The following is a 24,607-nucleotide window of genomic DNA, read 5'->3' as shown; positions in this document are numbered from 1 at the left end:
TCTTATTGTTCAATATCTACTATCTGTCTGTGTGGCTACGGCAGTAAAGAATATAGCTACGCCCTCTCTTCCCGTGGATGTCGCAAGAGGCGACTAAGGGACTATAACACAGTTCCACTACCACCTTGAATCTTAAAAAGCCGATCGATGGTGGGACAACCATCTAACTGCTGGCTTTGAAATACACGGGCTGAAGACGGGCAGCAGCGTCTTCAATGCGACAAAGCCAGCCTTGCGGTCATCAACCCGCTTACCCAGCGTGGTGACTATGGGCAAAACACACGAGTTCAAGCCATTTTTGGCGCGAACTTGTGGAGACCTATGTCCAGTCGTGGACTGCGATAGGCTGAAGTAGTGATATCTTACTTCCGTTGTAAAATGTGATGGAATTGTCCTTTATCTCACTCACTTACTCACCTGTTAATTTTTTACTGCTACGAGCTTTTTGTATAACGTTGTGAACAAAACTCTGAAACTCTTTTTATATAAAAATGTTACGTGACCGATGTGGCCGGGTATACCCGCGAGCTCTTTAGATACTAGTGGACTCCGTTGTAACCTCAGTGACACTAAGTATAATAGCTAAAGTATAAAATAAATAAAGTGTTCCGCTAACTCAATAGTCACAGCTATTGTTAACCACAAACAACAGGTATCATTTATTTCAAAGTTATTAAAGTTTTAAGAAATATGGGGTTTTAAATACCCAGCCACGTCGACACTGCTAAGACTTTATGCATGCCTTTCACGTTTAAGATTTCTGTTTAAAACGCAAGAATATGTTCTTACAATAAAATAAAAAATATGAGCGTCTACATCATTGATATTTTCTGTTAGCAACTGGCTGTGGCTATCCTAAAAAAACTTCAAAAGAATTGTTTACTTCAATTGTCAGGCTTCTTGACCATTAATAATTAAAATTGTGGGAAAATCGTAATGTTCGTACGATAACATTGTTTTATAGAATAATGCCTATCTTGTTTACAATTAAAATTTAAAAAAACTTTGTTCAAGAACCTAGTAACCTTCAAAATAATTTTAAATCCATGTATTGAACCATGTTTTAATTTTTAGTTCATAAAGAACTCAATCCACACGTGTTCGCTTTTTTATAAAATATGGCGATATGATGACTCATTTCAAACGCTTCAGCATACGAATCCTCTTCTAATCTTTAACTATCACTGTGAATATGAAATATCTGATTTTGGATTTAGCAGATGTTAAAAAATGTAACCTAAAATAATAACGGCGGCCACTGTAAATATAATTCGACATTACACGAATTGAAATGAAGATATATATTTTAAAATGATGATAACAATTAAGACGTTCGCGCTTACGCTTCAACCTGTAATATCCAACTGCTGGGCAAAGGCCTCTTTCCCCATGTAGGAGAAGGATCAGAGCTTAATCCACTACGCTGCTCCAATGCGGGTTGGTGGATATATTCCCTACTATTTTATTATTAATACGTTCAATTATCTTGAAATGTTCAGGCACTAAATCAACATGTACCTACTGTCTCAAAGCTAGGAAAAGGCCTTACGCTACTCCACTACGGGTTGCTAGTATCGTAAAAAAAATAAAGAAAAAAAAATTAAAAAAAATTACTAGGCAGTCACAGGACTGTCAATTTGTAGTTTTAAGAATAAATCGCCTGTGGTAGCATGTTGAACAAAAGGCATAGCATTTTGAGCCCGTGGATGTTAGTTTTAAATTTAAAAAAAACCATAAGTAGCGGTCGCTAACAGGTATCTATGATAAAAACTAATCAATTATCGTGGTTTTTAATCCTCATTTAAACACTTATACGTAAGACGCCAATCAAAGAAAGTAAAGAAAGAACTTTAAATTTTTTAAACAGAACTTTTTTATTTATAAGTATGTTAACTTTAATTTGTTTTAACAGAATTTATTTATTTAATAAATATGGTATCTCAATCAATCTCCAATTTCTTAAAACTACCCTGTGTACCAAACAAATCCTCAACATTAGTTTTCCCGTTTAGACGCAATGATTCATTTACACGCTTTCGACCTTCTTCTTCGAAGTACTGCTTATTATCTTTCAAATGTTGTATCATTTCAACTGGAAAAAAATTATGGTAGCTTATGTTTTTATTTAAAAAAAAATTGTCTTGAAACAATGGACCAGGTTTTCTAGATTTATATGACACTAGCTGTATATGCGATATCATCCGCGTAAAATTTAACAAAAAAGTTATTATTCAGTTCGCAGAGTTATAAAATAAATAAAATTCTAAAATAAAAGTAGCCTAAGTTACTCCTTATTACATCAGCTATCTGCCAGTGAAAGTCCCAGTCAAAAGTTCTGATGTAACATACATAAAAAAATACAATCGAATTGAGAACCTCCTCCTTTTTTGGATGTCGGTTAAAAACGAGTGTGCATTATTGACCACATGACTGAAGTAAAACATCTTTTGCAATAGACCTGCACTGTGGCTTAGATATATGAAACGTAACTGGCTATCAGAGAAATAGAGAATGAAAATGTGTGCTTTCTCTCGCTGCGTTCGCCTTACCCGATTACACTATTTATAATTCTCTCCTCACGCATTCACCAGCTTACTCCCAAAGTCAAACGTGCGTAAAGAAGCTTTACTTCAATATTATATTAATATTACGTCCCGTAACTGTAAGTATATAGAGGGAAGAAGAAAAAGTGTCCGTCAGTAAGGAGGTCCCTTTTTCAACCAATTTCCCACACAAGACGGTTCTCTTAACTTGTACTCTCCATAATCATAACAAAATTAATTCTATCACGAATAGTCGTCTGTCTAGAAATTTGTATCTCAATGCTTATTTTTTTTTAATTTAATCAGATTATACATTATGTATTTTATTTATTTATTTATACTTTATTGCACACTTATAAGAAAATTCTAAAGAAGATAAAAAACATACTGAATAAAGTGCAAAGGCGGTCTTATCACTGATAGGGATTTCTTAACGAAACATTTGTAACATAAATAAATAAATATCTACACAATACACACACGGTCGTTTGTTTCTAAAGTAAGTAACTTAATTTTCGATAAACATACTTATAAATAATACATATATAAATATATATATTACACCCAGCCAGACTCAGGGTGGAAATCGAACCCATAAGCCTCGGAGCAGAAAGCAGGGTCACTACAAACTGCGCTAATGGTCTAGTCATATAACAGGCACACGATGCAATTTACAACAATATACTATGTATAAGACTCATATATACACTATACAGCTTATAAAATACACCGAGAACTAATATTTATATATTCACATATACATAAACGTAGAAATACACACATTTACATTATAATATGCATAAAAAATAATTACATACATATATAATACATTAACAAATAATTATTTACAAAAAATAATATATAATAATCATACAAATAATTATTATAGACGATATGTCGATAGATACTTAATGTTTTTGACATAAGGTTTAGCGTACTAAGGACGTCCAAGCCAAGAAAAGTAAAAGATTTTTTTAGGTATGGGGGAGTAGTGAGATGGAAAAGGATAGAGTAAAGAAAAGATAGCAGATGTAAGTTACGGCGTTCTCTTATTTTATGCCAGAAAAGCTGTACTCGATAATCTGATATACGATCGTACTTTCTCAAACCAAGTATGAATTTTCAGAGTTTCAGATAGGTCAGAATAGCAGACATCAACGTAATCAAGAATAGGAAAAAGAAGTGTACGGGCTAGTAATATCATTGTTTAAAAACAATATCCTGATAATTATAATATAGGTACGTTGCAGAAAAAATATACGTGATTTCTGATTGGGGAGGAAAGGTTAGCTTAAAACCTCACCAAATATCACCAAGGGGGGTTGGAGGTTAAAAAAGTTGTTAAAAAACATCACAATTAATGGACGACCCCATGCTTATCGTTTCATACTGTTTTACGGAATGAGTATTCAGCACAAATATAAATAACAGTTGTAATATGTACTCGTACCTATATGAAAGTAAAACACTTAAATATGAACAATATATTGGGTTGGAAGGAAAGTAATGAGCGATTTTTTCTGAAGTTTCTTTCTTTTTCTAGAACCATTGTAGAAATATCCTCGAGTGTATTGTGTAATGTAGTGGGGTTAAGCTTTATAAATATGTGTCACTCATAATTGGACTATCAGTTATTTTTCAAAAAATGGAAGCGTTGAAGGGGCACGTACGGCACTGTCTTTTGTATGAGTAACGTTTGGGTCATTCGGCAGCCGTAGCCGCTCGAAACATACGCAGTGCAGAAGGGAAAAATGCGGTCTCTGACGCGACAGCAAGGCGTTGTTTTGAAAATTTCAGGAACGACAACTATGATTTAAGAGATTTTCCTCGAAGTGGACGACCAGTTGAAATTAACGTAGACCGTTTAAGGGAATTAATTGAAAGAGAGCCCCGCCTTACTTCACGCTGTTTGGCAGAAGACCTTGGTTGTAGTCATACGCAAGTATTAAAATATTTACATCAAATGCAAAAAAGAAATAAATTAGGGGTATGGATACCACACGAACTTACATCCACGCAGTTAGACCAACGGGTCAACATCTGTATGAGTCTTCTTTCTTTGCGTCGCACCCAGCATTGGCTTAACGAACTGGTTACTGGCGACGAGAAGTGGGTCTTATATGTAAACCATTCCCGCAAAAGACAATGGTAAGCCCGGGTCAAACACCAGTACCGACGCCTAAAAGGGATCCACATCAAAAAAAAATATTGTCTGTGTGGTAGGATTCACAAGGAATTATTTATTGGGAGCTATTACCAGAAAATACCACAGTAGACTCTGCAATATACTGTAATCAGCTTGACCGACTTCATGCAGTAATATCAAAAAAACGCGGTAAATATTCAAAAGTATACTTTCTTCACGACAATGCTCGGCCGCACATTGCTAAAGTCGCTCGTCAGAAATACTGGATTTTAAATGGGAGTTACTGCCACATCCTCCTTATTCTCCAGACTTAGCACCAACCGACTTTCATTTGTTTCGATCTCTTAGTAATCACTTATTAATCACATTCAAGGCAAAAAATTTGATAACAGAGTAGAGTTGTCAGAGTTCATTCAAAAGTTTTTTGAATCGCAGCCCCAAAGTTTCTATGCTAAAGGCATCCACGATTTACCTAAACGTTGGCAATGGGTTGTAGATAACAAATTATGAACAAGACTAAATCTTAGTAAAAAATATTTTTAAAATTTTGTTTTTTATTTACAACGCTCATAACTTTCCTTCCAACCTAATAAAATAAATATAACCTAATAAAACTGAAGTAGGGCACAGCAGGAATTTCCTGCTAAAAATATGGAGCAGCCCGACTGAGGTAGTACCTCGACCTTACAGAAGATCACAGCAAAATAATACTGTTTTCAAGCAGTATTGTGTTCCTGTTGGTGAGTAAGGTGACCAGAGCTTCTGGGGGATTGGGGATTGCGTCGGTAACGCGCTTGCGATGCTTCTGGTGTTGCAGGCGCTATAAGCTACGGTAATCGCTTACCATCAGGTGAGCCGTACGCTTGTTTGCCGTCCTAGTGACATAAAAAAAAATACCGTCCTCCAAGTCCAAATGTGTGTGAAAATTTTTAAGTAATATCTAAAACGATTTACCTCTTAAAGTAATATTATCCTTATAGTTTCCTCCTAACTCTTTCGGGAATGCACTTTTCGGCACGTATTCGTAAATGGACTCTGACCCTCGCTCATGAATTTTCATCATGTCCAGTAACGACTTCTTCGCGAACAATCTCACTAATGACATCAATCGATCCATGAAGTAAGGAGCGTTTATAAAGTGCACTTCTTTCAATCTAGTAAACATGCATTCCTGAAATAGCATCAAGCCATGTTTATTAATTTTTTACTTGTTTTACTTGCCATTTAAATGTTGTGTAACCAAAACTTTTCGTATACTAAACACTTAGTCAATTGTCAGAAATATTAATATATGTAATCACAATAGTGGCTAAATTGAGAAAAAAAAAATAGTTTGCATGACAAAAACGCTTAGTTTAGATGACAATGCATCTTTAGCTATGTGACGTCATTCTAAATCCAACATGGCGTCCAAATCCAAGGCGCCGGAGTAAATATTTTTAAAGCACTCTTACAATATGGATATTAAATGAAAAGGCTTGGTGAGAATAGCCCGATACATGAAGTGACGTCACTCTAAATCCAATATAGCAAACTTTCAAAGATGGCGCACTTGTTATTTTTAATACACTCCTACAATATTAGTGCCAAATGAAAGGGCGTGCGTAGAGTAACTCGAAAAAAAAGTGACATTACTCTAAATCCAATATGGCGGACTTCTAAAGATAGCGGACTAAATTTTTTATGCTTTTTTTCAAAAAGAGTGTGATGACGATGACAGACTAAGAAATTCAGATTAAGAAACCTAAACAGTGATAACTAAAAAGTAAAATAACATTTTTACTCTGAATGAGCAGAATAGGGGGCCTAAAGTTTTCCAAAGACTATTGGGGAGAAGCCTTCTTGCGAAGCTCAAAACAGCGAATGGCAGAACCGTCTGCTCTCACCCTCAGATCCGAGAAGAGGTTGAGAATTTTTATGGACAGCTGTACTCGTCGAGCGCACGCAAGCCTGAGACTTGGAACACCGAAGATCCACGGGCACCATTGTTGCGCCATTATTCGGAGTATATCCCGGACGTCGAAGAGGATGAGATTAGTGCAGCGCTCGGGCAGCTTAAAAACGGAAGGGCCTCGGGGGATGACGGAGTTACCACTGAGCTCCTTAAAACCGCAGGGCGACCTGTCCTAAAACCCTTGGCAAGATTCTTTAACACCGTCATCCACCGAGGTACCACGCTGGAGGCGTGGTCCAGGAGTGTGGTAGTGCTGTTCTTTAAGAGAGGCGATAAGTCTGTTGAAGAATTACAGGCCGATCTCACTTCTGAGCCACGTCTATAAGCTGTTTTCGAGGGTTGTTACGAATCGTCTCGCCAGAAGACTCGACGAATTCCAACCACCAGAGCAGGCTGGGTTTCGAAATGGCTACAGCACCGTAGACCACATCTATACTGTTCGGCAGATTATTCAAAATACAGAAGAATATAATCAACCGCTGTGTATGGCATTTGTGGACTACGAGAAAGCCTTCGACTCTGTCGAGACCTGGACGGTCCTAGACTCTCTGCAGAGATGCCATATCGACTGGCGATAGATTGAGGTACTAAAAAGTATGTACGACGCGGCGACGATGACCGTTCATGTCAAGGACCAGAGAACAAGACCTGTTTCCCTCCGGCGTGGGGTAAGACAGGGAGATGTAATATATCCGAAACTGTTTACCACTGCGCTAAAGGATATCTTTAAGACCTTAGATTGTGGGGAAAGAGGCATTAGCATCAACGGTGAATTTATCTCTCACCTTCGTTTCGCCGACGATATTGTCATCTTTGCGGAGACGCTGGATGAGTTAGGCCAAATGCTGGCCGGCCTTAACGAATCCTCCCGACGTGTCGGTCTCTGTATGAACTTGGATAAGACGAAAATTATGTTTAACAACCAAATCATACTGAGACCGGTATCGGTTGATGGTACCCTTCTCGAAGTTGTTCAGGATTATATTTACCTAGGCCATACAATCCAACTAGGCCGCAACAACTTCAAGAAGGAGGCCGACAGGAGGATTCGGTTGGGCTGGGCGGCGTTTGGCAGGCTTCGTCGAGTCTTCACTTCGAAGATTCCGCAATGCTTGAAGACAAAAGTGTTCGATCAATGCGTCCTGCCTGTGTTAACATACGCAGCCGAGACGTGGACACTGACGAAGGGACTGGTCCACAAGCTTAAAATCGCTCAACGTGCAATGGAACGGGCTATGCTTGGAGTTTCTCTCAAAGATAGGATTAAAAATAAGACTATCCGCGAGAGAACGAAAGTAACCAACGTAGCCTACAGAATTAGCAAGTTGAAGTGGCAGTGGGCTAGTCATCTGTGTCGCAGGACCGATGGCCGTTGGAGTAGACGGGTCCTGGAGTGAAGACCGCGTCTTGGCAAACGCAGTGTGGGACGTCCTCCGGCCCGTTGGACCGACTATCTACGTAAGATTGCCGGTGTAGGCTGGATGCGAATTGCGGAAAACTGGGCTGTCTGGCCCGAACTTGGGGAGGCCTATCCAGCAGTGGACTGCGATAGGCTGAAATGATGATGATGATAAAACATTTTTAAAAAAGCTTTTATTTAAATGCACTAAAATGTTTTTTTCTTTATTTTTATTATACTTTACACGGACAGAATGACCCAAGTGGGTTCAAATTTAGGCTAACTATTTCATAAAGTTTTGTATTTTGTTTAAGATAAATAATTATTAAAATTGTCAGCAGGTGGTACATGTTGATTTCCCGACACGCGATTGGCTGTCTCATGTTTGTCCTAATAATTTTGTTGTCATATCTTTTCCTTTTTTGGTAGATGAGTTTGAGGTTTAAAAGAGTACCCAGATCTATTCTCTGGATTTTTGCCTAACAGCCTACATTAGGGACATAACGTTAATTTTTTTATAAAAACCTGAACCATGATGATTGACTTATTGTTAGTTTTTAAAAATGTAGACGTTTTAATTTTTTTTTTTTTTAATTTCATTATGTTTGTATATTCACCATATGACGACACAATTGTATTAATTTTATATCAGTTCGAGTTGAAAGTAGGATTATTTTTAAGCGGCAGCAAAGAACGAATAAACTGTAATATTTTACAGGTACATATTTGTTCTCAAAATTGGAAATAAAATATAGTCATTAATTTTGGAGGAGCACACGACTGGTTTGGGTTGTCTGGAACAAATGGTTAAATAACCAAAGGTAGCGGACATTGTACTTCAGACTGACTGTGTCGGCGCTCTAGCCAATTAAGGTATGGAACGATGTACCCGCTAGAGCGAAATTTTTAATATGATGATTTTTATTTTCGGTTTAAGCGAACCGTGGCGCCGTCTATAGTGAGTTCTTTACAGAGACCCGTAACTATTCAAAGTTTCATATTACAATGAAAATCTTTGACAGGAGACGACACCATGCTATTTTTAATGTGTACAATTTTATTTTTGTGTTACCCACACATTAGGAATTCTAAACATTTTTGAATATCATATCAAAAATTGACCGCTCCAGCGGGGTTCGAACCCGCGTCTCCGACTGACCGTGTTGGCGCTCTAGCCAATTAAGCTTGGAACGATGTACCCGCTAGATCGAAATTTTTGATATGATGATTTTTATTTTCGGTTTAAGCGAACCGTAGCGCCGTCTATAGTGAGTTCTTTACAGAGACCCGTAACTATTCAAAGTTTTTTTTAAATTAATTATTATTAATGCATATTAAAAATAGCATGGTGTCGTCTCCTGTCAAAGATTTTCATTGTAGTATGAAACTTTTCAAAAATGTTTAGAATTCCTAATGTGTGGGTAACACAAAAATAAAATTGTACATATTGTACTTCAGAGTCTGTAACTGTCGAGTGAACTGAGTCTATAATTACCGAGATCACTTCGACTTCCCTTTTTAAAAAGTGGAAAAACTTTACTACATTTTAGCAAATCTGGAAAAGTACTAAGTAATACTACTAACTACTACTAACTACTAAGTACTAAGTACTAAGTAATAATACTAATAGCATTGTTAAAAGTTAAAGCTAAGTACAGAGCGAGGTCATCAATGATAGAACTAATTAATTGAACTAAAATGCCCCACAGATCATTTAAATTTTTTAATATTAAGACTATTAAAAGCTTTTAGAATATCTAAAGAATCAACTTGCGAGAATGAAAAATCAACATTACATTTGCTTACGTTATTTTTAAGAAGTTGGGTAGAATCAGTTGAAGATGAATTCAGTCGAGAAGTTAAGTCAATGGGTATTTTATCGAAAAAGGCTTCAAAGACGTTTGCCAACTTGTCATCCGAGCAACAACAGCACCATTTATATTTAATTCAATTGGTATAGTTTGCTTATTATGTTTCCCACAGATGCTATTAATTGTATTCCACGTGCATTTAATTTTATCATCAGAATTAATAATTTTATCTTTGATATATTTTGATTTAGCAGCCATACAAACAGCTTTAAAAGTTTTAGAATATTCTTTGACATAATTCAAAAATCTAGTCTCCTGCTTTCATTGCTTCATACTGTACAGTTCGTACAACCTATTTTCACTCTTATAAATACCTTCAGAGGCCATTCACTAAATTTTAAGTTAACATTTATATCGAAAGTTTTAAGTTTAAAAATGTTATAGAATTCATCTAAAATTAATTTGAACACAAACACATTTGTAACACAAAAAAAGTATTTTGAATCTAATATATATATTACCTGGTGGAAGATTACAAGCTGTTTTAATGTCGACAAATCGATCCTTGCTAGATGTCCAATACTAGCAAAATCCATGTCTATTACAATAACGAGTCTGAAATTAAACATATTATTATTATTATTATTATAAATCAGCTTCACAGATTGCTTTGAATACATTTATCTACCATTTATGAACATATTTCTTATTCTAAATCTGTCGTGTGATACTTTTACCCTTATGTTTGATTAAGATATGGCACAGTAGGAAATATCTTGCTTAAAAGCTGGAATAGCCTATCTGAAAAAGTACCTAAACGTTGCAGAAGAACGCAGTTAAATAGCACTCCTCACGTAGTGTTGTCTTCATGTGGTACGTCAGGTGGCAAGAGCTTGTGGGGAGGGCCGGGTGTAGAATTAGTAACGCGGTTGCCATCGCAATTTTATGGTTTTTGTTAACATTTGTTTACCGCCCTAGTCGTATAAAAATATTTTCGTCAGTTGTTGTCGAAGCAATTGGCTTATGTTTGAGAACCACTCTCGCAAGTACATACATACATACATATAATCACGCTTCTTTCCCGTAGGGGTAGGCAGAGACCATTTCTTTCCACTTGCTACGATACTTACATACTTCTTTCGCTTCGTCCACTTTCATTATTCTCTTCATACATGCTCTCTTCGTCGTCTCTCTTCGGTTTAGGGTACTCTTGACCTTGCCTTTTTTCAAGACGTCCCTTATTTGGTCTCGGACCGTCCGCCTATGTCTACCCTTTCCAACCCTTCCACCCACACTCGCCTTATACACTTTTTTCGTCAATCGTTTTTCACTCATTCTCTCGACATAACCAAACCATCTGAGCATATCTTTCTCAATATTTGTCACTACATCTTCTTTCAGACCACAACGTTTCCCCATCTCAATATTTCTTATCCTGTCAGTCAGTTTAACTCCTATCATACTTCTTAACGCTCTCATCTCAACTGCATTTATTCTGCTTTCATGTTTCTTCTGCCATACCCAACTTTCACTTCCGTACACGAGTTTCGGAACCAACACCCCCTCATGCACAGCCAAACGAGCCTTGTTAGACACCTTCCGACTGCTCATCAAGGAGTGCAAAGCTCCATTCACCCTGTTTCCTGCATTCACTCTTCTTTCAATATCACTCTCACACTTTCCATCTCTTGTAAACTTTGAACCCAGATACACATACACAAACTCAAACTCACAATAAAAGTAGCTCGCAAATAAAAGTAGGTAAATAAGAAACTATTTATTTTGTTGTAGTTACCATCCAAAACCTAACCTAACTTACGCCCACCAATTTGCGTTAGTAATATGATAGATTATTGGATTTGTAGAAACTTCAGTTCTCTTTTTAATTGTAACTACACTAGAATATTTTTAAAACTAGCACCTACTTCTGCTGATTTGTTCATTTACGCTTACCCTGGCCATGTTCCTTCTGTATATTGGTATAAATCGAAGACCATTCCGAATAAGCGGACGACATCACTAAAGTTGAAATTTTTAGGGTCTGCGTCTAATAACCGACCGTATATCACTTTGTAACCGTCGGCTGTGAATGTTGGGAGAGGAGTTATTAAGCTGTAAAAATAAAAGCTATTAAGTTTTTCTACATACTTGAACTGGTCTGAGTTACCTTGTTCAAAATTTACACGAGATTTTGGCACTTAAATGGAATTTCTAAAAAACTTACACTAAATTCATACATTGTATGATCTTCTCATCTGCTACTCTGTTCAGGAACCACGCATTAATATGAGTTCTGAGCGTGTAGTGGAGATCCAAAACTTGCTTAGAGACTTCAGCACTCTTCTCGCAACAGAAGAAAAGTAATATGAGATCTAGATCTGAAAAAGAAAACTCTATTTATTGATAATAATCAATGTGAACAACTAAAATTTAAGTGTATCTAATTATTATATAGTACCTGGGTTAATGAGCTTAGCTCGGTATTTTTAGTAAATCGTGTTTTATGGAAATCATATATACATACTAATTATATGAATAATATTTTCCGATTTGACCGACATAATAATAAAATATATGAACTGATTATTTAAATAAAAAAATCATGAGTGCAATTAGAAAAAAGGAATAAAATAATCGGCCTGGAGACACGGGGATTTGAACCGTGGTCTTCTCGGTCGGTAATGACCAGCCGACTTCCCACCTGACCTATTACAACTTTATTGACAGTTGCAAAATTTACCTTCATATTCTAACGATATTTTAGCCATTTTTCATTCCCTAAAAACAGGAATAAAACGACATTTTCTAAAAATGAATCCTAGTTATATCGATTTATCGCCCCTGAAGTCCCCTGCATACTAAATTTCATACTAAATTTCGACATAGCCCACAGAATTAACAAGTTGAAGTGGCAGTGGGCTGGTCATCTGTGTCGCAGGACCGATGGCCGCTGGAGCAGACGGGTCCTGGAGTGGAGACCGTGTCTTGGCAAAAGCAGTGTGGGACGTCCTCCGGCCTGTTGGACCGATGATCTACATAAGATTGCCGATATAGGCTGAATGAGAATTGCGGAAAACCAGGAAGTCTGGCGCGAACTTGGGGATGCCTATGTCCAGCAGTGGACTGCAACAGGCTGAACTGACTGACTGACTAAATTTCATGAAAATCGTTGGAGCCGTTTCTGAGATTCAGATTATATGTATATATATATATATTATATACAAGAATTGCTCGTTTAATAGTATTAGATTAAGCTGATTCAAAAAAAATCGACGAGTGCTATTCATTTTAAGGTCGCATAGAAATATCCTCAAAGTACCGAAAATGGATGCCTGTAAAAATTGGAACTTAATTTTAATATTTAGCGGTCGCGCATCGAAGTATTCTATTATAAATATAACATGGGGAAAGAATTTTTCGAATCGAAAATTTTATATGAATAAATAAGAATTTGCAACTCGCAATCGAAAATAATACACGTAAGTAGACGCAAAATAGTCAATAAATCTGCATTATCAAGGAGTACTCAAAAAGTTGTCATCAGATGTCGATCAAATTTCAATAGGACCACAAGATCAAAAAATAAACTGCTACTGCCCTCTAGTGGTAGTTAGAGTACTTAGATTGATAGATAAATGGCACGCACCACCTTTCGATTAAAACAAAAATCATTGAAATCGTTCCACCCAGTTAAAAGCTCTGAGGTAACATAGATTTAAAAAAATACAATCGAATTGAGAACCTCCTCCTTTTTTAGAAGTCGATAAAAAATAATTAAATTAATTTGTCTATTGTTTCAGTATAATTACACACAATTAATAGTTTATTACTGGCCAATTTAAATATTTTTAAGCATTTAATGTTAATTAAAGCGGTTTTCGCAGCTGTGATCCTGAGTGTCTAATTTATTTTTCTAATTTGGTAAACACACAAATGATAAATAGGGGAAATACGCACAAAAGGACATAGTTGTATATTACAAATGACACAGGTCTTATAATTCAAATTTTATTAAGCACGATGCTGAGTACCATATCAAGTGACCCTATGGGCTATACAGAAACTATCGAAATTTGGACGCGCTTCTCTCCTTCTCACAATGTTTAATATCAAATGAGCTTTTTTTCTTTGCGACAATTTTTTTTTTTTTAGTTTAAACTAAACCATATTTCATTTTAAACTCAGGTACATCCATTATTTTCGTCCATTTACCTTTACATGGTTTTGCATATAAATTTTACCGGACAAGAAGCCTCATTTTAATCCTGATACCATATAAAAACTTATACGGCCTCGGGATATGATCGCCCTTGCAACCTAAGTCCACAGTGTATGGTGTATACACAGTGGAAACTCTATAGACTCACCGCAAATGCACTGTAGAAACACCGTGTATTTGTTCCATTTTTACACGCTGAATCCACAGGAGTTCTATAAAATTCTACAACGTTTACACTGTATTTTCGATGTGTTTCCACCGTAATTCCACGACAAATTCATCGTGTAGTTTTTATGCTGAAAACTCGCTAAATACTCCATGGTTCCAGGTTAGGTAGAAGTTTGTCAATGCTAATTCAATTTTATAATAAGCAATAATTAAATGGATAAATTTTAAATGTTTATTAACTATTTACCTAAAAAAATTCAATAGTATTATTTAAGTAAAATTCACATTTAATGATATTATATGACACGTTTATACATCAATAGCTACAATGTAAGCTTATAGAATTATTTATATCTTTTTATATGACCTAATATTATTTGTATGTATATTTCGTCATTTAAGTTTATATTAAAAAAATGGCCAAGTGATATTGAATAAAGCCTTGATGAAGTAAAATTATCTACTATTATTTTTTGTGTTCTATTGTATGAACTTGACCATAAACAGAAAGCTGATTTTGTTCAAGTTATAATGATTAAGAATACGGTTGTTTCAGTTTAAAAACATTGTATGAACAGTTCCAATAATGTAGTTTATCAACAAGCTGCTGTGATGTTGAAATTTGATTAAAAATGTTATTTGTTATTAGAATGTTACTGTGTTCAAAGAAGACCATTATTATTGATTTTATTTTTTCGTAACTGCAAAATACAATATTTTTAGCAGAAATCTGGATTATCTTGAATTACAATTAAATTTTTTGACATTTAAAAATCGTTTTATTGGTTATATAAATACGGTTCCCAGATTGAAAGATACCTTTTCCCCCTCAGTATTTTGATACAAGTATAGTTCGAAATAATTGTGTTTGCTCGCAAACGAAAAAAAACCGACTTCAATTACATCGACGAGTAATACAACGTAGATCGACGAAAAAATAGTCAAGTAACTACGCGTTATCAAAGATTACTCAAAAAGTAGTTATCAGATCTCAATAAAACTTATATGTAACCACATGATAAACATCATCTTTCGATTAAATTAAAAAATATCAAAATCGGTACACCCAGTAAAAAGTTATTCCTCGATTCCCTCGATTTCTCTGGGATCCCATCATCAGATCCTGGTTTCCTTATCACGGTACCAAACGAAGGATATCCCCTTTCCAACAAAAAAGAATTATCAAAATCGGTACATCCAGTAGAAAGTTATGCGGTATAATACAACGTAGGTCGACGAAAAAAGCGTCAAGTAAAAACGCATTATTAGATATAACTCGAAAAATAGTTGTTAGATCTCAAATAAATTTAAATGGGACCAATTGACACACACCACCTTTTGATAAAAAAAAAAATTGTCGAAATTGGTCCACCCGGTCAAAAGTTCTAATGTAACATATATAAAAACAGTCGAATTGAGAACCTCCTCCTTTTTTGGAAGTCGGTTAAACATTGTTTCATTCGTTACAATGTTCTTCATATCAGGTGTTGATATAATCGTTCCGTAATTATAAATTTATATTATATTTAGGTTAAAAAATACATTAATTTTAATAATAATCGACGGAAAGTTGAAATAAATCAAATTATAATATGAATAATTCAAGAAATTTTTATTTATTTTAACAGAAATTGTTAGACATCATAAATATAACCTATATCTTAAACTCTTATAGGTAAGTTCCAATAATTAATTTAATTTTAATTATTAAATCAGATATTCTATACATTTGATTTTTTCCAAATTAATAATTGCCATAGACATATACTGTTATCACTGACGGATTAACGGGCATTTATTGTAATTGCTCTGTGTTATCACCGTGGATTTGGTGTGTAAACGCCGCGTTGGTCTAACGGAAAACAACTATGGAAAATAGAATAGATCCACTATGGAAACTGCGTAGATTATACGATGTTCCCACAAACACAGTGTTTCGACGGTGATCTCAAGGTTGCGAGGGCGTGAAAACATATCAGATAAAAAGGTGGACAAAGTATGTTTAACATTTATACTCAGTAATCATCTTATATTTTACCTGTTATGTACTCTTCTGGCATGTGAGGCTGCGTCTTCAGCCACTCCCGCAGCTTTCTGATATCCTCTGGAGATATATCCGAATTCTTCTCGTACTCCTTCTCTACTGGAAACGCTTCTACGACCGGCATCTTACGATAACTGTCCAAAAACTATTTGCCTATATTATTACAAACATACACACACACACACACACACACACACACACACACACACACACACACACAAGAAAAAATAAAATAAAAAAAATTAAAGAAATACCGAAATTAAAGTAAGATATTTACTTTCTATTTCGTTTAAACTTTACCTTAATAAAATAATAAATAAATATTTATTTAACTTTCACAACTTGTGGACGATTTTATTGGTGATTGTGTAGAATCTTGGTATGTAACGCTGCAAAACTACGCATATAGGGATAAGTACACTTCAAAGTATCTTTCCAAAACTCGCCGTTACTTTTCAATGTTTTTATCTTTATTAGTGAGGAAATTAATAATTTTAAAGACCGTCTGATGTCGATGCCAGTCTTATATTTACTGAGTCATCTTAACTTAACAATATACATAAATATGATATAAACATTCATATTTATACGTTCAATTGAAGGTCAAAATATTAGAGGCTGTTTATTTTTTTATTTTTATTTTTTATTTTTTATATGTTTTGACACACACACGGTCGTCTATTCCGAAGATAAGCAACTTAATTCCTGTGTTATAGATAACAGCCGACTGTTATACTTAGCTAATATTAATTTAAGTGTTAATGTGTTTTATTTTCTTTTTTTAAGTTTAATATAACTTCTTATACTTTTCATAAGTAGGATTTTTCAACATATCATCAAATTTCCAAAAATAAATATCTTCATAATTTGTAAAAGTAACATCAAACAAGTTCAAAGAAGCAATTTGTATAATTTTATTTTATGTAGGAACTAGCTGTGCCCGCGGCTTCGCCCGCGTTGAAATTAGTGTGTCACAAAGTTTTCTCGGCAAACTTCCAGTGAAAGTCTCATCAAAATTGGCTTAGCCGTTCCATAAACCTTCCTCTTGCCAATGGTGGAGCCTCCTCTCCAATAGTGAAACCGCATGAAAATCCGTTCTGTAGATTTTGAGGGAATCGATCATATACACTTTTGTTATGCTTGACTATTAAGATGTTTAACGCAAATATTTTTTTTATTTCAGTCACTTGAAATGCTTATCACACTGAGCAACTTTTTAAAAGGCACGATTTAGTATAATTTAATAGTTACTTTTATAAAACCTCTCTATACATCGCATTTTTAAGTTTATTTTCAGGCTGCAGTATAAATAGCCTAACAGGCGAACTTATAGGTGCTGTATATGTTTCATACAAACTCCTAACGTTCTTAGCGGAAGTCAACTAACTATAATCTACCTCCCTGCTAAATTTCATCTGTCTCCATCCTAGATGGATGGATCATCCAGCGGTTTTTGAGTTCTTGTGATGAGTGAGTCAGTGACCTTTCTATTATATATACACACACATATATATATATATATATATTATATATAAAACCGAAAGGTCACTCCTCACGAAATCTCCGAGACTATAACACCTACAAACTTTAATTTGGCAGGTAGGCTCCTTATAGGACGTAGACATCCTCTAAGAACGGATTTTACCAAACTCGACCCTTAAGGGGGTAAAACGGGGGTTGGAAATTTGTATAAAAGTCCTATTTTTTTGAAGTAAGAGACTTGAAATTTAAAAATATTTTAATTCCATTTGTTTTCTAAAAATACATTATTTGGACACCTTTTCACCATCTATAGAGTATAAATTTCAAATTTCAAGTCTCTTACTTCTATCCTATTCTGTTCTGTTCTATTCTGTCCTATTCTGTTCTATGCTGTTCTATTCTGTTCTATTCTGTTCTGTACTATTCTGTTCTGTTCTATTCTGTTCTGTTCTTATTCTGTTCTATTCTATTCTGTTCTATTCTATTTTGTTCTCTATTCTGTTTAGTTTTGTTCTATTCTGTTCTATGCTGTTCTATTCTGTTCTGTACTATTCTGTTCTATTCTGTTCTATGCTGTTCTATTCTGTTATGTTCTATTCTGTTCTCTTCTGTTCTATTCTGTTCTTATTCTATTCTGTTCTATTCTATTCTATTCTGTTCTATTCTTTTCTGTTCTATTCTGTTCTATTCTATTCTATTCTGTTCTGTTCTATTCTATTCTGTTCTATTCTGTTCTATGCTGTTCTATTCTGTTCTATGCTGTTCTATTCTATTCTGTTCTCTTCTGTTCTTATTCTATTCTGTTCTGTTCTATTCTATTCTTTTCTGTTTTATTCTGTTCTGTTCTTATTCTGTTCTATTCTGTTCTATTCTATTTTGTTCTCTATTCTGTTTAGTTTTGTTCTATTCTGTTATATGCTGTTCTATTCTGTTCTTATTCTATTCTGTTCTCTTCTATTCTATTCTGTTCTATGCTGTTCTATTCTGTTATGTTCTATTCTGTTCTATTCTGTTCTTATTCTATTCTGTTCTGTTCTATTCTATTCTATTCTGTTATATTCTTTTCTGTTCTATTCTGTTCTATTCTATTCTATTCTGTTCTATTCTATTCTGTTCTATGCTGTTCTATTCCGTTCTATGCTGTTCTATTCTATTCTGTTCTCTTCTGTTCTTATTCTATTCTGTTCTGTTCTGTTCTATTCTTTTCTGTTCTATTCTGTTCTGTTCTCATTCTGTTCTATTCTATTCTGTTCTTATTCTATTCTGTTCTATTCTATTCTGTTATATTCTGTCCTATTCTGTTCTATGCTGTTCTATTCTGTTCTGTACTATTCTGTTCTATGCTGTTCTATTCTGTTCTATTCTGTTCTCATTCTTTTCTGTTCTATTCTGTTCTGTTCGATTCTATTCTGTTCTGTTCTATTCTGTCCTATTCTGTTCTATGCTGTTCTATTCTGTTCTGTACTATTCTGTTCTATGCTGTTCTATTCTGTTCTCTTCTGTTCTTATTCTATTCTGTTCTATTCTGTTCTATTCTTTTCTGTTCTATTCTGTTCTCATTCTTTTCTGTTCTATTCTGTTCTGTTCGATTCTATTCTGTTCTGTTCTATTCTGTTCTATTCTTTTCTGTTCTGTTCTATTCTGTCCTATGCTGTTCTATTCTGTTCGGTTCTATTCTGTTATTATTCTATTCTGTTCTATTCTTTTCTGTTCTATTCTATTATATTCTGTTCTGTTCTATTCTGTCCTATGCTGTTCTATTCTGTTCTGTTCTATTCTGTTATTATTCTATTCTGTTCTATTCTTTTCTGTTCTATTCTGTTCTGTTATCATTCTGTTCTGTTCTATTCTGTTCTATTATGTCCTATGCTGTTCTATTCTGTTCTGTTCTATTCTGTTCTCTTCTGTTCTATTCTGTTCTTATTCTATTCTGTTCTATTCTATTCTGTTCTATTCTGTTCTGTTCTTATTCTATTCTGTTCTATTCTGTACTATTCTGTTCTCTTCTATTCTATTCTGTTCTATGCTGTTCTATTCTATTATGTTCTCTTCTGTTCTTATTCTATTCTGTTCTGTTCTATTCTGTTCTGTTCTATTCTGTTCTGTTCTATTCTGTTCTGTACTATTCTGTTCTGTTCTATTCTATTCTGTTTAGTTTTTTCTGTTCTGTTCTCTACTATTCTGTTCTTATTCTATTCTATTCTGTTCTTATTCTATTCTGTTCTGTTCTATTCTTTTCTGTTCTATTCTATTCTGTTCTGTTCTATTCTATTTTGTTCTTTATTCTGTTTAGTTTTGTTCAAATTTCAAGTCTCTTACTTCAAAAACATAGGACTTTCATACAAACTACCAACCCCCGTTTTACCCTCTTAGGGATTGAGTTTTGTAAAATCCATTCTTAGGGATGTTGACGGAACTATAAGGAACCTACTTGTAGATTTTAAATTTGTAGCTGTTATAGTTTCGGAGATTTCGTGATAACTGAATCAAACTACCATCCCCTGTTTTAACCCCAAAAGGGAGTTGATTTCTAAAGATACATTATTTGGATACCTTTTTACTATCTATAAAGCATACATTTTAAATTTCAAATCTCTTACTTCAAAAACATAGCACTTTCATACAAAGTTCCAACACCCGTTTTACCCCTTTAAGGGTCGAGTTACGTTAAATCAGTTCTTAGCATATGACTACGCTTTATATGGAACCTACCTGCCAAATGTCAAATTTGTAGCTGTTATAGTTTCGGAGATTTCGTGATGAGTGGGTCAACGTAACATCCCCCGTTTTAACCCCAAAAGGGAGTTGATTTCTAAGAAACATTATTTGGGCACCTTGTTACCATCTATAGAGCATACATTTTAAATTTCAAGTCTCTTACTTCAAAAACATGGGACTTTCATACAAACTTCCAACCCCCGTTTTAACCCCTTAGGGGTTGAGTTTGGTCAAATTCATTCTTAGCAATAGATTACGCCCTATAAGGAGCCTACCTGCTAAATTTCAAGTTTGTAAGCATTATAGTTTCGGAGATTTCGTGATTAGTGAGTCAACGTGACATCCCCCGTTTTAACCCCAAAAGGGAGTTGATTTCTAAAGATACATTATTTGAACACCTTGTTACCAGCTATAGAGCATACATTTTAAATTTCAAGTCTCTTACATCAAAAACATGGGACTCTCATACAAACTTCCAACCCCCATTTTACCCCCTTAGGGGTTGAGTTTCGTAAAATCCGTTCTTAGCGGATGTCTACTTCCTATAAGGAGCCTACCTGCCAAATTTCAAGTTTGTAGGTGTTATAGTTTCGGAGATTTCGTGATGAATGACCTTTCGCGTTTATATATATTATAGATGAAAACATTTTCCAAATATCAGTTTGCGGGTTCGATTCCCGCTCGGAATGGATATTTGTACAAATATTTTTTCCGGTTCAGAAGTCTGTCCTTTTGGGTCTCCCCGCCATGTCTTGGAGATCACGTCTAGCAGCATATGCACAGCAGTGGAATGTTTGGGGTGTTTGTGCAGTCCTTGTCTCCTCGTGTCGTCCTCCATCGTGCCTCGTAAAGGACGTTAAGCCGTCTGTCCCGGTTGTTATCATGTACACCTGATAGCGATCGTCACTCATAGTAGGGAATATATCCGAAAATCCGCTTTGAAGCAGCGTGGTGGATTAAGCTCTGATCCTTCTCCTCCTTAGGGAATGAGGCGTATGCCCAGCAGTGGGATATTACAGGCTGAAGCGTAATAGTTTCACCCGCGTGAGTTCTAATTAGGAGGAATGTCGAGATAAAATATAGGACATGTGTATTCTGGATCTCCGGCCATCCGTCATGACAAACATTCGCATTTACAACATAACCGTAGGATTGAAAATTAGATTATACCAAATAAAATCACATAAAAAAAAACGAACATAAGTATAAACATAACGTAAATACGATAACGAATGAGGATAAACAAATGGTAATGGAGCAGGTACGGAATCTTATACATGGTGGCCTTGTCTCCAACGTTTGAAATGTATTGTTCAAAATACTCAATTCAACAAATTATTTGAATTAAAATTGTCATCATTCTACACTAACTAATTTCTAATTTCTATTTAGCCTAATAGCCATTGATAATGAATATCATAAGGCCGCATATTACATTTTCAAGAGAACTTGACAAAATATTATTTTTTGAACATTATTTACATTTATTTGGCAAACTTTTTTGTGATTTTAAAGTTTTTTTTAATGTACAACACGTTTTTCTTGTATAGCCAGTTTTGTAGGAGAAAATCCGATATTCATAGCGGCTCTAGCACCTATATCATCTTTTTGTTTGCTTTAAAAATCTCCTGGGCTTTTTACTTATGCTTTATACATCTGCAACTCGACAGGCACAGCAGCTTCAAAGTAAAGCTAACAAATGCGCCCCAAAGGTTATTTGAATGGAGATGAATTTTCCTAATCAGAACAATCTGTCTTAGACTTGTGTCTTTTAATTATTTTTTGTTGTAGTAGTTGTTGTAATTTGAAATCACAGCAGGATATATCCTGCTCAAAATCTGAAGCAGCCCCACTGGAAAGATACCTCGACCGGTATTCGAAGGTACCGGAAAAATGGATGGCGGTCATAAGTGTGAGTAGCGAAGTATGTATGTTGTGTAAGTGCAACTATTTTCTCGTAGATATCTCGTTAATTTTCAGACAAAATTGATAATGTGAATGTGAATGGATAATATTGAGTCGTGTATTGAAAATATTGTGTGTCTGTGTGTGTGTCTGATGTAGTATAATTTCTCGCAGATAGTGATAGATTTTCTTAGATTTTTTGTAGATTTTCGGAGAAATTTGATTGTGTAAATGTACATAGAGGAAAGCATTTAAGTGTATGAGTCTGTATACGTACGTGTAAGTGAGTTCTAAGGGAGGGGGGAGGCTGCAGCTGTTGTGGCGTAATGTTTGTTAGGGGATCTCTAAAAGCTTTACTTACTATTAGAGTGATGAAGGACCTGTTTTATGGATGGTCCCTTACAAATACTTTATATTTTCAGTTATCGATCAAAAATATCGAAATTATTAGAATATTAATTTCACTTTATAACTTTTTTATTTTAAACTGATAAACACTGAATCCATAATACGTACCTACAAATTTACATAAAAAATATTATTGTAACAGAAGGGGTAAATGAAAAAAAAAGATCCTAACGCAGTTGAAACCACATAAGAAACTATGAATAAGAGTAGATGGTATTAACAACGGACGTGATAGAAGTTAAAAACAGAAGAATAGTCGTTAGTTTGAACTAAAACTACCACGGGCATATATGAAATACAAACTGCAACTAATGTAGAACAAATTGAACTGATTGCAGAAGAAGCATTCTCCAAGGTTATTAAAAAAAAAAGAGGCGGATACATGCCGTCACATCTTTACGTTTATTGCTGTCAAAGAAAGTTTTGACAAATACTAGACTATCATATATTATTATGATAAGCATATTCTAAACCATTGCCTACCTTAGTGAAAAAAAAACTACCTATCTAAAGCAAAACACCAATGCAAATAAAAATTTCTTTTCGTAGTTAAATGAAACCTGGATGACCGAGCTTTGCTTGTTATTCAATTTATATTAAAACACAAATTACATACTGATGAAATATAAAGAATATTTTTCGTTCTTACCGACATAATAATAAAAAATATGAACTGTTTATTTAATTAAAAAATCACGAGGACTTGAAAAGAAGGTAAAAAAAATTATCGGACTGGAGACATCAACTCTACTACCTGGGTCTTCTGGTTTTCGGGACAGCCCGATTTTCCCACCTGAACTATTATATAATCTCGTAGATGGTGGCGAAGTTTACCTTCTTATTCTAAATATATTGTATAAATTTTTCATAGCCTGAAAATACGGATAAAAGGACATTTTCTAGAAATCAATCCTAGCTAGATCGATTTATCGCCCCCGAAACTCTCTGCATACTAAATTTCATGAAAATCGTTGGATCTGTTTCCGAAATGATAATTATCTATCTGTATATATATATTATATATTAATATATATATTAATATATATATTAATTTATATATATATATATATATATATATATATATATATATATAAATTTCGTGTCACGATCTATGTAGGCGATAAACTCCGAAACTACTGAACCAATTTATATCAATTTTTGTAAGCATCTGTAATTTGGTCCAACTTGGGAGATAGGGTAGTTTTTATACCAATCGGATCCGGTAGGTCTGGTCGGTCCGGTATCGGTATGTAAGCTATCAAATTTGGTATTTATTTCCCGGGCAGGACAAAATCTGCCAGGTCGGCTAGTTATATACTAATGAATGGAGAGCCAGTATTTTTGTTCGGTTATACTGCAAAAACTACTAAACCGATCGGAATAATACTTAAACCATAAGATGCAGCGTGTTTCGGAAAAGATTTTAGTGTATTATAATATGTTTATGATTACTTATCTTAACTATAAAAAATTGTTTTACTCTTTTAATTGTCTTGGCTTAGAATGCTTCCTCTGCTGTTACTTAACAGATACCACATCCGCGAAGTGTGCCTCTACCCTCGCTTCTTGGAAGAATGTCGGTACGCCTTAAACGTAACCATAAAACTATTTGTTTTTTGTTTGCATTTTATGTGTAATTTTTTCCCACCTATTAACAATCATTAAAACAAAAAATCAAGTCAAATTAATTAAAATAACTTGAGTTTTTAGTAGTAATTGACGTAATAGGTGAGATAACGCGAGATATCTTTCTTGTCTTTTTCTGTATAGAACTGCTGGTAACTGGATGTGATAATAATCTTAATATATA

The 24,607-nt window shown here is 34.7% G+C and overlaps 1 protein-coding gene across 1 annotated transcript; it reads right to left on the bottom strand.

Moving 5' to 3' along the window:
* Window positions 1-1,597: 1,597 nt before the first annotated feature.
* On the bottom strand, window positions 1,598-16,448 carry LOC123663384. The gene is made up of 6 exons (XM_045598071.1): window positions 16,279-16,448; window positions 12,078-12,231; window positions 11,807-11,965; window positions 10,375-10,468; window positions 5,644-5,860; window positions 1,598-2,092 (listed from the first exon to the last, which is right to left on the bottom strand). Exons 1-6 carry the CDS (start codon window positions 16,406-16,408, stop codon window positions 1,941-1,943), a joined length of 906 nt encoding a protein of 301 aa, XP_045454027.1. The 5' UTR covers window positions 16,409-16,448; the 3' UTR covers window positions 1,598-1,940.
* Between the last annotated feature and the right edge of the window lie 8,159 nt (window positions 16,449-24,607).

This window comes from Melitaea cinxia, chromosome 20 (assembly GCF_905220565.1).
Source record: "Melitaea cinxia chromosome 20, ilMelCinx1.1, whole genome shotgun sequence".
Lineage (NCBI taxonomy): Eukaryota > Metazoa > Arthropoda > Insecta > Lepidoptera > Nymphalidae > Melitaea > Melitaea cinxia.
The sequence above is the reverse complement of the archived record's forward strand: the minus strand, read 5'-3'. Positions and strand labels throughout refer to the sequence as shown.

Coding starts and splice junctions, on each gene's coding strand:
- LOC123663384 (XM_045598071.1), bottom strand. CDS start 16,408: ATGCCGGTCGTAGAAGCGTTTCCAGTAGAGAAGGAGTACGAGAAGAAT. Junction 10,469..11,806: donor ACAGAAGGAACATGGCCAGG/GTAAGCGTAAAT, acceptor GTTTAATTTCAG/ACTCGTTATTGTAATAGACA. Junction 2,093..5,643: donor GGATAATATTACTTTAAGAG/GTAAATCGTTTT, acceptor ATTTTTTTCCAG/TTGAAATGATACAACATTTG.